Source organism: Callithrix jacchus, chromosome 5 (genome assembly GCF_049354715.1).
Source record: "Callithrix jacchus isolate 240 chromosome 5, calJac240_pri, whole genome shotgun sequence".
NCBI lineage: Eukaryota > Metazoa > Chordata > Mammalia > Primates > Cebidae > Callithrix > Callithrix jacchus.
Window position 1 is genome coordinate 66,361,549 of NC_133506.1, and position 12,125 is coordinate 66,373,673.

General features: G+C 45.0%; 1 protein-coding gene across 5 annotated transcripts in view; it reads right to left on the minus strand.

The window, feature by feature from the left end:
• Window positions 1-256: 256 nt before the first annotated feature.
• Window positions 257-12,125, minus strand: part of RPA1 (replication protein A1) — a 57,438-nt gene continuing 45,569 nt past the window's right edge. For 2 of the 5 annotated variants that reach the window (XM_008996363.5, XM_002747826.7), the window contains 4 exons: window positions 9,466-9,642; window positions 6,298-6,405; window positions 3,542-3,628; window positions 257-1,589 (listed from right to left, as the gene is read on the minus strand). In XM_008996363.5, the coding sequence (XP_008994611.1) occupies window positions 1,485-1,589; window positions 3,542-3,628; window positions 6,298-6,405; window positions 9,466-9,642 (477 nt within the window). In that variant the 3' untranslated portion in view covers window positions 257-1,484. The remainder of the gene's footprint in view (window positions 1,590-3,541; window positions 3,629-6,297; window positions 6,406-9,465; window positions 9,643-12,125) is intronic. The other 3 variants (XM_035299400.3, XM_008996364.5, XM_017972205.4) reach the window with 2 other exon arrangements.

A 12,125-nucleotide genomic window follows, 5' to 3' on the forward strand; every position in this document is an offset into this window, starting at 1 on the left:
GCTGTGTAAACATCAATAAAATCCCAAAGTGCCAGGTCATCAGCATCCTTGGGCGAAATGGCTTTTTGTTTCTAGTGTTTTCATGCTTTTAAAGATGCATTTCAGGGCTGCAAACACCAGGAAGAATGGTCTCCATGCCTTGGACTAATCTTCGGGTTTATAATGAGTTAACATCTCCCCCAAGTGAACATTTATTATGAAGGCTAATTAACTGCTTTCCAGTTATAGGAACTCTTTGCATTAAAAGAAAGTAGGATTCACAAGCAAAGAATATACTGTTTATTAAAACAAAGCAAGGGAAACAAAAGGTTTCGAAATCCTTTCCATTGAACACAGCTTTAGTCGAAAAAAGAAAATATACGAATGCAAGGACTATGAACAGGTAGGAAGAGTCTACGTTCACTAGCCGAAATGCTACGTGAATTGAAGTGGAAACTAAAGAAATGCTTTGTAGTTGCCTGGATTTCCCTAGGGGACGGCAAGTCAGTGCTTAGCAGCAGTCCTCAGAAGAGACAATTCTGATTAGTATCAGACCCATCTGACTCAGGCTATCAAACCCTGAAGGAAGGATATTCTGCGGATATAAAAGATATGCCTTTGATTAATAATTCTACCCTACTGCCATTCCAAGCATTAACTAGTAGGTAGCACCTCTAGAAAGAGAGCGCCTTGGCCGGGCACGGTGGCTCAAGCCTGTAATCCCAGAACTTTGGGAGACCGAGGTGGGTGGATCACGACGTCAAGAGATCGAGACCATCCTGGTCAACATGGTGAAACCCCGTCTCTACTAAAAAATATATATAAAATTAGCTGGGCATGGTGGCGCATGCCTATAATCCCAGCTACTCAGGAAGCTGAGGCAGGAGAATTGCCTGAACCCAGGAGGTGGAGGTTGCAGTGAGCCGAGATTGCGCCATTGCACTCCAGACTGGGTAATAAGAGCGAAACTCTGTCTCAAAAAAAAAAAAAAAAAGAAAAAAGAAAAGAAAAGAAAAGAAAGAGAGCGCCTTTGAATCTAGGAAGACACACTTACTAAAACACCCAGGTATCCCACCACCTCTTCTCATCTCTCCCCGCTAAGACACAACCCAGGGTGTGAGGGGGTCACCACGGGAGAAGCAGAAACCCAGTCACATCATTTACTGCAAGTCCACAGTGAGGGTCAGTTACTGACATCATCATTCCTGCTTGATGGTAATGGAATCTTCACACCACTGACGGAAGCCTGGAGACAGGGGGTGACTGGTCTTACACTAAGTGGCTGGTGGACGCCTTGGGCCTGACAGTCTAAACCGCAGCCACCTGAGCGTATTCTCCGTTGCCTACCACTCGGCTGTGAGATGCACACGAGAGGAAATTGCTTAGTCCACCATAAAGAGCCTCTGTGCTTTGTAGCAAATGTGGGCTTGTCACACAGGGGTGGGGGGAAATGGATTCCATTTGGCTCTTCGCCTGCAAGCTTCTGCCCAATCAGCACTCTCTCCTCACATTGATGCATTTCTCCGGATGCTCTGGACCAGCCTTCTGCCATACTCTCTGTAGTCCACAGGCTTCACATCCATCACAGTGGCCTTAATTCGAGACTCGTCCTTCAAACAGAGAAGTGGTCTGTGAGCGATGAAAGCATGGCGTGGAGTGACGAAGCCCCTTTTGCTTCATAGCTTCAATGAGCCCAGCAGGAGGTAACACAGACGCACTGGGTTCAGAGTTCAGTCACTGCAGTGAGTGACAGCACAGGTCTAGATGTTGGGGGCTGGGACTGCCAACAGGCCTTCCTCTAACACAGGCCCTTCAGTCAGAAGCCTAGAAACATCCCAAACACTCAGAAGCCTAGAACCCCAATGAGACGGACTTTAAAGGGCTTCTCTGGTTTACCGGGGGAAATACAGCCCAGAGAGGATACGTGACTTGCTCAAAGCCACACAGCTAGTTCAGAAAGCTAAACTTTCATTTCAAGAACAGCTGAGTTGTAAAAGGAATAGCACTGCGGCAGAGGGAGAGGCCCATCTGCCCTTCACCTTCCCTGTCCAGACATGATGGGGCTCAGTGACCCCAGAACTCCCCCTGGCCCCACCCATTCCCGACATTGTTTCCCAGTGGCATCTGATCCCTACCTCACTTAATGTTTATAGTAGCACGTCTAAACACAGGTATTGAGGCTAAGGTCTGGTAATTCAACAGCGTGCAAACCCTGCCAGCAGCAGGGATTTTCTGCAACTCCCCCTTCCTTCCCAAAGGTTCACACCCAAGCACCGAATGGTGCCTTCACAGGCAGCTGGAGTGGCACCCAGGAAGGCTGCATGGGCGAGCTTGGGGTGATCACACTGTGTGCTTGGCCATTACAGAATCCAGTGATACTTGCAAGCATGACTGAGAGCACAGCTCAGAAGTCAGACTGCCTGGGTTGGGCTTTAGCTCTGCCACTTGCCCCACCGGACTCAGGCAAGCGACCTGCTTTCTGATGCCTCTGGGTCTCTCTGTGTGCATTCAGTGGTAAAATGAGGTAATAACAGATCCTACACACAGGGTTACTAGGTTCAAGTGAGATATTCCATGTAAAGGATGGAGCACAGTATCTGGCAACAGTGCTCAATAAATGCTGTTTGATTATAACTACATAACTAGGCCTGGCTCGGTGGCTCACATCAGCAATCCCAGCACTTTGGGAGGCCGAGGCAGGTCAAGAGTTCAAAACCAGCCTGGCCAACAGGGTGAAACCCCATTTCTACTAAAAATACAAAAATTAGCTGAGCCTGGTGGCAAGCACCCATAATCCCAGCTACTCAGTAGGCTGAGGCAGGAGAATCGCTTAAACCCGGGAAGTGGAGGTTGCTGAGATGGCCCCATTGCAGTCCAGACTGGGCGACAGAGTGAAACTCTGTCTCAAATAAATAAACAGTATTACTCTCTGGTATTATGGGCAATTTAAGGAACTTTCAAGGAAGTTTTAACTACATGTGGTCTTTGTTTCACATACTGACTGATTTAGAGATGGGATGTCATTGTGTTACCCAGGCTGGCCTTGAACTCCTGCCTCAGTTTCCCAAGTAGCTGGGGCCACAGGCACACACCATCACACCCAGCTCATATACTTAGTATACTTATTTCACAATCTAAAAAATCAAGAGGCGACTTCTCTGCATTTTTTTTGTCGGAATAGAGAATAACAGTACCTGTGTCAGGAAGTCAACAAAGAATGAACACGGTTCATGGCGCCAGAGGCCATGCACATAGTGAGCACGAAAACTCACTGCCAGGGAGGGGGTGCTGCACACGGGAACTCACTGCCGGGGAGGGGGTGGGGTGCACAGCAACTCACTGCAGGGGAGGGGGTCCAGCACTTGGGAACTCACTGCCGGGGAGGGGGTGGGGCGCATGGTAACTCACTGCCGGGGAGGGGGAGGGGGTGCCGCACACAGGAACTCACTGCTGGGGAGGAGGTCCCGAACAAGGGAACTCACTGCTGGCAAGTGTGACGCTGCCGTGGGGGACAAACAGCACTCCCCAACACTAACCCCGCTGCCCTGGGGCCTTTACTTACATTGTAGGTCTCTACTTTGACCCTGACTCGGAATATGAAGGATCGGAAGTTGGCATTCTGGAAAACTTCTTCAAACGCCTGTTCATTCTGCAAAATCAAGTATAAAACTTGACACACGAAACCACCAGACAACTTGCAAACACCGATAAGACTTTTAAAACGACTTTCTGAAAATTACTGTCTCCAGTCGCTTGAAATTGGGAATGACTAATCTACAGGTAACATTACATAAAACTGTTTTCAGTAGAATTTTATTTAAAATTAAAACACTAATCAAATTCACAGAAAGAGGAATGGTAGTTGCCAGGGCCGCGGAGGAGAGGGGGCAAGGGGAGTTACTGGTTAACGGGTACAGCATTTCAAACCCCAAGCCATCAACAGTCAGTCTGTATTCTCTTCTGCCCTCCATCCTTGGAAATACAAATCTTTCGTGTGTGTCTACGAATTTGTCTCTTAAAAAAAGTGCTGGAGACAGATGGCAGTGATGGTGCACAGTAATGTGAAGGTACCTAACGCCACTGAATCGAATACATAAAAATGGTTATAACAATTATGTATGTTTTACTACACATGAAAAATTAAAAACACTCTTAGGAAGTTTCTAAGACTTTAAGGCTGGGCACAGTGGCTCACATCTGTAATCCCAGCACTTTGGGAGGCTGAGGCAGGCTGATCAATTGAGGTTGGGAATTCAGACCAGCCTGGCCAACATAGTGAAATCCCAGCTCTACTAAAAATAAAAAAATTAGACAGGCATAGTGGCAGGTGCCTGTAATCCCAGCTACTAGGGAGGCTGAGGGCAGAAGAATTGCTTCAACCTGGGAGGCAGAGGCTACAGTGAGCCAAGATTGTGCCACTGCACTCCAGCATGGGGTACAGAGTGAGACTCCATCACAGAAAAAAAAAATTAAGAGGAGGTCAGGTGTGGTGGTGCATGCCTATAATCCCAGTGTTTTGGGAGACCAAGGTGGGAGGATTGCTTGAGGCCAGGAGTTCAAGACCAGCCTGGGTAACAGAGCAAGACCCCATCTCTACCAAAAAAAAAAAAAAAAAAAAAAAAAAATTAAGCCTGGTATGGTGTCGTGTGCTGGTAGTCCTAGCAACTCTGGGACTGAGGTGGGAGGACTGTCTGAATCCAGGAGTTTGAAGCAGCAGTGAGCCATGATCCAATCTAGGTGGTAAGACAACACCTTGTCTCAAAGAGAGAGAGAGGAAAAACACTCAGAAGTTCCAGCTATCGTATAATTCACGATTTCAGCCTCTATTTCTAGCTACTGATTTGGTGTGCATGCAGAGAAGACTGCTGAAGTGAACAAAGGCTAGGGAACGCCTAGAAACAATCCTTTGCCCTCTGGCTCTTCACATGCAACTTAAGTTTCTTTATTAAAAAGAGAGAGAGATCTAGTAAACAGAAACCAGAGAATATACTTTGTATAAAGATGCATACATAAATGTGTAACAACTATATGAATACAGTTCTTTGTACCTAAGACCCTTGACAAAAAAAAAAAGGAAATTAATAGTTGACAGCAGCCTGATATTTCTGCAAGTCACACACAGCACAAAAGCAGCTTTGCTGAACAGAATTCTTTTCTGTAAAGGTTAGTTGGTCCAAACCAAAACCAAATGCATCCCGTGGACTTTCAGATATAAAAACAAAACAGTGGGTTAAACCTTGAGAAAATTATGCTGGCTACCATTATACTTCCAAGATGAGGGGTGTGGAGTGCAAGATCTCATGGTTCCTCAGGGAAGTTTCTGTATGTCCTCCTTCACCGGCAGTAAGAACAGTCAAATATAATAAGTCCATAAAAAACCTGAAAGGCTGACTCCAGCCTTAAAATCTGATAGGAAAATTGAGGACCAGGCAAAAACAGACAAAAGATACTATCACACTTTAAAGTCAATTCCGGTTATTTCTGTAACAGGATTTGTTGAACTATTTTGAGAGATCTCATGGACAAAGTCGGGGTAGAGCCCAAACAGACAGAACCGAGGACAGGAAAGAACAAGAAAAACACACCAGAACAAATGGCAAAGCCTTTCATCTTTGTGGCCTTTACAAGTAGTCCAACCAATTTGGAGGAAATCAAGGGGAAAAAGCCATCTATAGCCCATTTACGTGGCTCAGAAAATATAGCTTTGATTGGTCTTCCTTACATTTTGAGTAACTGTCTTTCCTAAATTCAGCATCAATGGCAATCTATTCTGTGCATTAAATAAACCTAATGTGTGAACATGCAAATTTATAAAAACGAAAGGGACAAAGTGATGTTACAGAAGAAAGTCATTTCATCAGAACTGCATGTGATGGCCTGAAATGGCAGACTCCTTAGATGTGCATTTATTAGTATTACTTTGTAGGACAGACTCAGGAACTTGATATTTGTACATTTAAACCAGGATCTGACTAAACTTTTCTGGAAGGTATGTACTGTGTTAAAAAGCATGCCTGTAACTTAGGTTACTTCAGATGACGCCTCCCGATCTAAGCAATCTCAGGCACACTAGCTCTGATGCGCTAATTGGAACAGGAGAAATGAGAGGCTTAGACTTATTGGTTTAAAGTACTTTTGTATTGTTAAGCACATCCAAAATGGACAAAACTAGATGAAATCAGATGAACTCATAAATAATTATCAGACTTAGAAACTGTGTACAGTACCAACAAGAAACAAACTAAAAAATATAAAAGCAAAAAGGGGGTCAGTGTTACGGCATGAGAACCATTAACAGTGATAAAATATGTGGCTGACCTTGTCTTTTAATTCTCCAAGATAGGCAGCACTTTGTCCAAGGATAGCTTCAGCAGACTCCTGGAAACAAGTCACCCACTGATTCTCTTGAAAATCTGCAATATTTACCTACAAACCACAATTCTACATTATTTTGGCAAAGAAATAATAAAAAGAAGACACACTAAGGAGAAGGGAGAGGTTAACGTTCTTTTTCCACTCATTAAAATAATTTCCAGAGAGGGCCGGGCGCAGTGGCTCAGGCCTGTAATCCCAGCACTTTGGGAGGCTGAGACGGGTGGATCACTCGAGGTCACGAGTTTGAGACTAGCCTGGCCAAGAAAGTACAACACTATCTCTACTAAAAATACAAAAATTAGCCAGGCGTGGTGGTGCACGCCTGTAATCCCTGCTACTCAGGAGGCCGAGGCAGGAGAATTGCTTGAACCCAGGAGGCGGAGGTTGCAGTGAGCCAAGATTGCACCATTGAACTCCAGCCTGGGCGACAGAGACAGACTCTATCTCAAAAAAAAAAAAAAAAAGTATCTAGGTATATCAGATTAGTTCCTGTCCAGGTGCAATGGGCTTTGCATGAAAGGTTTTGAGTACATCAGGGGAGTTCTCTGCATTTTATTTTATTCACTATTTATTTATTTATTTTTTAGACAGAGTCTGACTCTGTTGCCCAGGCTGGAGTGCAGTGGTGTGATCCTGGCTCACTGCAACCTCCACCTCCTGGGCTCAAGTGATTCCAGGACAACAGGTGTGCCACCAAGCCCAGCTAATTTATCTGCATTTTAAATTGTACATTCTGCAGTCACTAGGAGGAGTCCTATGAGATGGCTCTGTCACTGCAGGGCAACTAAACAACTTAGGAGCCTGCACGTGGGCCTCTGTGAGTCACCAAATTGAACTCGCAAAAGAAATGAGCAATCGAAGGCCGGGCGCGGTGGCTCACGCCTATAATTCCAGCACTTTGGGAGGCCGAGGCGGGTGGATCGTCAAGAGATCGAGACCATCCTGGTCAACATGGTGAAACCCCGTCTCTACTAAAAATACAAAAAATTAGCTGGGCATGGTGGTGCACGCCTGTAGTCCCAGCTACTCAGGAGGCTGAGGCAGGAGAATTGCTTGAACCCAGAAGGTGGGGGTTGCGGTGAGCCAAGATCATGCCATTGCACTCCAGTTTGGGTAACAACAGCGAAACTCCGTCTCAAAAAAAAAAGAAATGAGCAATCAAGCATCTTCAACCGGTCTGTGGTGTAAAATTACATAGAAGAGAGTCCAGGACGGAAGCAGATCACAAAGAATCCACTTGCTAAAGGAAAAGCCTCTGCATAAGTAAGAGTCATTTTTAAGGCATCACTTTGACGGTTTAACATCTTCATTTTGCATGAGTACAAGGCTTTTAATATAGGGAATGTTATGATGAAAAATAAGGTGACAAAATTAAAAGCTAAAAGCACTCTCATACCCTGCACTATCCTTCTAAGAAGCAAAGAGCATCTTGTGTACAGGGCAAGAACTACAGTGACGCAGCCGTGTGATCAATATCAAATCGAACAAGTGTGCAGGAGATTGCAGTGTGTAGTTTAACGGAAGGCTGATGCTTGAATAAACTGAATTTTCTTCCTCGTAGTTCAATGAAAAGTTTAGAGTTTACAAAACATCAGCCTAGATGCAGAAATTTCCTGCTAAACTAACAATTCATTTTATTTTACTTATTTTTTAGAGACAAGGTCTCACACCGTCATCCAGGCTGGAGTGCAGTGCCACCATCACAGCTCACTGCAGCCTTGACCTCTCGGGCTCACGTGATCTTGCCACCTCAGCCTCTTGAGTAGTTGGGACTACAAGTGCATACCATCATGCCCAGCTAATTTTACTTTTTGTAGAGACAGGGTCTTGCCATAGTTGCCCAGGCTGACAACTCTTGGCCTCAAGCAATCGTCCTGCCTCAGCCTTCCAAAGGGCTGGGATTACGGCATGAGTCACTGTGCCTGGCCAATATGAACATTTTTTAAGGCTTCTGACATATTACTGCCAAATTATCTTTTGGAAAAATGTTAAACTGTTTGCAACCTCCGCCTCCCAGGTTCAAGTGATTCTCCTGCCTCAGCCTCCCAAGTACCTGGGATTACAGGCATCCGCCATCATGCCTGGCTAATTTTTATATTTTAAGAAGAGATGGGGTTTCACCACATTGGTCAGGCTGGTCTCGAACTCCTGACCTCAGGTGATCCACCCTCCTTGGCCTCCCAAAGTGCTTAGATTACAGGCGTGAGCCACTGCGCCAGGCCTTAAACTGTTTTCCTAAACTGTTATTATCACCTAGTTCTATCACTGAAAACAAAAAATCTTAAGGCTGGATGCAGTGACTCAGGCTTGGAATCCCAGCACTCTGGGAGGCTGAGGTGGGAGGATGACTCGAGGCCAGGAATTTGAGACTAGCCTTATCAGCAGAGCGAGACCCTGTCTCTACAAAAAAAAAATTTTTTTAATTAGCTGGGTGTGGTGGTGCACACTGTGGTCCCAGCTACTTGGGAGGCAAAGGTGGGAGGCTGCTGAAGCCCAGGAGGCAGAGGCACTCTAGTCTGGGCAACAGTGAGACCCATTTCTTAAAAAAAAATTGTCTTTACACCTCAACTTTACAACTTAAAAAAAAAAAAAGTTTTTAAAACAGAAAGAAACAATTCTTACAATGCAAAAAAGCAACAATCTCACACTGTTACATTTCTCTGAGGTCAGCTATACTAAAGCTAGAGAATAAATTATCCACACGAAAATAACTAAATACAGGCATTGGCTGTGTAAGTACAATTACTGTTCTCTAGAAATGCCATTTCAAATTAATTTATCTTCATAGCTGTTATGAGTGGTCAAGTGTCACTGACGCTATGTATGACAGGCACAAAAGACTGAAATCAGCTGGGGTATCTCAACGCCACTTCCTCGCATGAAAAAAAAAAAGCCGCTTATCTTAGGAGGCAAAAAGATTGCTCTGTCAGTTGAGTGATAGGCCCTTGACTTCCTTATTAAGAGAGAATGAATGAGCTCTTCCACACTGACTCATCTGCTCTGCAGGCTTCCTACCGTGAATGACCGTTTCTACCGTGGTGACCACAGTGCCTGGCACATGGGAGGGACTCTGTGAAACAACCCTGCTCCTTGTCCAGCAAGTCTATTTACCGATAGGATCATGCGGTACTTGAAACTGGGGAATTCAGTGTCGCACTTCTCACAGCGGTATAAGCCATTCTGCTGATCAATCACTTTCTTATTGCAGTCCTGAGTTGGGCAGGCCTGGTACATGCAGTTCTCTTTGCGAAGATACACCACTGTGGCCACGGAGCTAAAGTAGTCCGGCTTTGGAAGAAAAGAAAGGCATGAGACAGAGCACCCAGCCTGCTGGGGACTGGCTTAGGGGCAGTTCAAAGCCTGCCCTTACGTCCAAGTGCTAAGCGTTTATACATTTCAAGTCTCAAGATCACAAAGTCATCACAGGGAATAATTCATTCTGTAGTTTTAGAAATCACATGTGCCAAGTACAAAACCCATGAATGTACTAAGCTAAGTCCTAAAGCATGTAATTCCTTAACAATACAAGAGTTAATTCTAAATTAGACTGGGTTAATTAAAAGTGAAATTGTTTTCTTCTTCCCTTGAAGACTCTCTGAATGACAAAGACTTGTTCCTCCTGGTCCTCTGATCCTCCACAGGCAACAGATCTAGGAAATACAGAATGCCAGCCACAAAACCCAGCACAGCAACAATCAACCACTCCTCCCACATTAAAAACAATGGCAGGAATGTCTAGAGATTCACTTTTTCCTTGTTTAGCCAGGGATCAGCAAAATGCTTCTGTAAAAAGCCGAGCAGTCAACATTTCAGGCCTTAGAAGCCATTTGGTTACGGTCTCTGCAGCATCTGCAGGCACACCTCATCTGCAGTGCTTTGCTTTACTGCACTTCACAGATAGTGCATTTTTTACAAACGGAAGGCGTGTGACACCTCTGGGTCAAGTAAATGCACTGTTTTCCCAGTAGCGTGTGCTCACTTTATGTCTCTGTGTCACATTCTGGTAATTCTTGCAAGATTTCAAACTTTTTCATTATTACTATTTTTCTTTGAGACAAAGTTTCACTCTGTCGCCCAGGCTGAAGTGCAGTGACTGGTGCGACCTTGACTCATGGCAGCCTCCGCGTCCACCTCCCAGGTTCAAGTGATTCTTCTGCCTCAGCCACCCGAGTAGCTGGGACTATAGGCGTGCACTACCACGCCCGGCTAATTTTTTTTTTTATACAAAAGTCTTGCTCTGTGACCCAGGCTGGAGTGCAATGGCACAATCTCAGCTCACTACAACCTCCACCTCCTGGGTTCAAGTGATTCTCCTGCAAGTAGCTGGGATTACAGGCACCTGCCACGACGCCCCACTTATTTTTGCATTTTTAGTAGAGATGAGATTTCACACGTTGGCCAGGCTGGTCTCGAACTCCTGACCTCAGGTGATCCACCCGCCTCAGACTCCCAAAATACTGGGATTATAGGCGTGAGCCATCATGCCCGGCCTAATTTTTGTATTTTTTAGTAGAGGCGGGGTTTTGCCATGTTGGCAAGCCTGGTCTTGAACTCCTGACTTCAAGTGATCCACCCATCTCAACCTCCCAAAGTGCTCAGATTACAGGCATAAGCCATCATGCCAGGCCCTTTTTCATTATCGTTGTTTATGTGATGGTAATCTTTTAAAATTTATTTATACTTTTCTTAATTTTTATTAAAAAAAAAATAAGACGGGGTTTCACCATGTTGGTCAGGCTGGTCTTGAACTCCTGACCTCAGGTGATCTGCCCACCTTGGCCTCCACTTGGATTACAGGCGTGGGCCACCATGCCTGGCTGATGGTGATCTTTAACATTACTATTGTAGTTGTTTTGGGATGCCACTAACTGCACCCATCTGAGATGGGGAACTTATATGAAAAAAAGTTCTAGTGATTTGGATAGATCAAGCCAGCCATAACATTTTCTTAAGCCAAAGCCTAATCCAGAGCAAAGCCTTAACTTTCTTCAATTCTATGAAGGCTGAGAGAGGTAAGAAAGCTGCAGAAGAGGCCAGGTGTGGTGGCTTATGCCTGTAATCCCAACACTTTGGGAGGCAGAAGCCAGAGGATTGCAGAAGCCCAGGAATTCGATACCAGTATAGGCAACATAGTGAGACCCAGTCTCTACAAAACAATGTCAGGACATGGCAGTGTGCACCTGTAGTCCCAGCTACTCCAGAGGCTGAGGTGAGCCGTGACTGCATCACTGCACTCCAGCCTGGGTGACAGAGTGAGACTCTGTCAAAAAAAAAAAAGCCTCAGAAGAAAAGCTGGAAGCTGGCAGAGGTTGTTTCATGAGGCTGAAGGAAAGAACCATCCCCATAACAAAAGTGCAAGGTGAAGCAGCAAGTGCTGATGGAGAAGCTGCAGCATCTCCAGAAGATCTAGCTAAGATACTGATGTTGGCTGCACTCAACAATATATTTCCAATGTAGACAAACAGGCTTCTTCTGGAAGAAGATGCCATCAAGGACATTTGTCCTGGAAAGGAGAGGTCAATGCCTGGCTTCAAAGTTTCAGAGGACAGGCTGACTCTCTTCTTAGGAGCGAATGCAACTGGTGACTAGATGGTGGAGGCAATGCTCATTGACCATGTCAAAAAATCCTGGGATGCTTAAGAATTATGCTAAATCTACTTTGCCTCTGTTTTATAAATAGAACACGAAGGCTTAGATGACAGCACATCTATTTATAGTGTTTCTTTTAATATAGTGTAGTTTATTGAATATTTTAAGCCCATTGTTGAGAC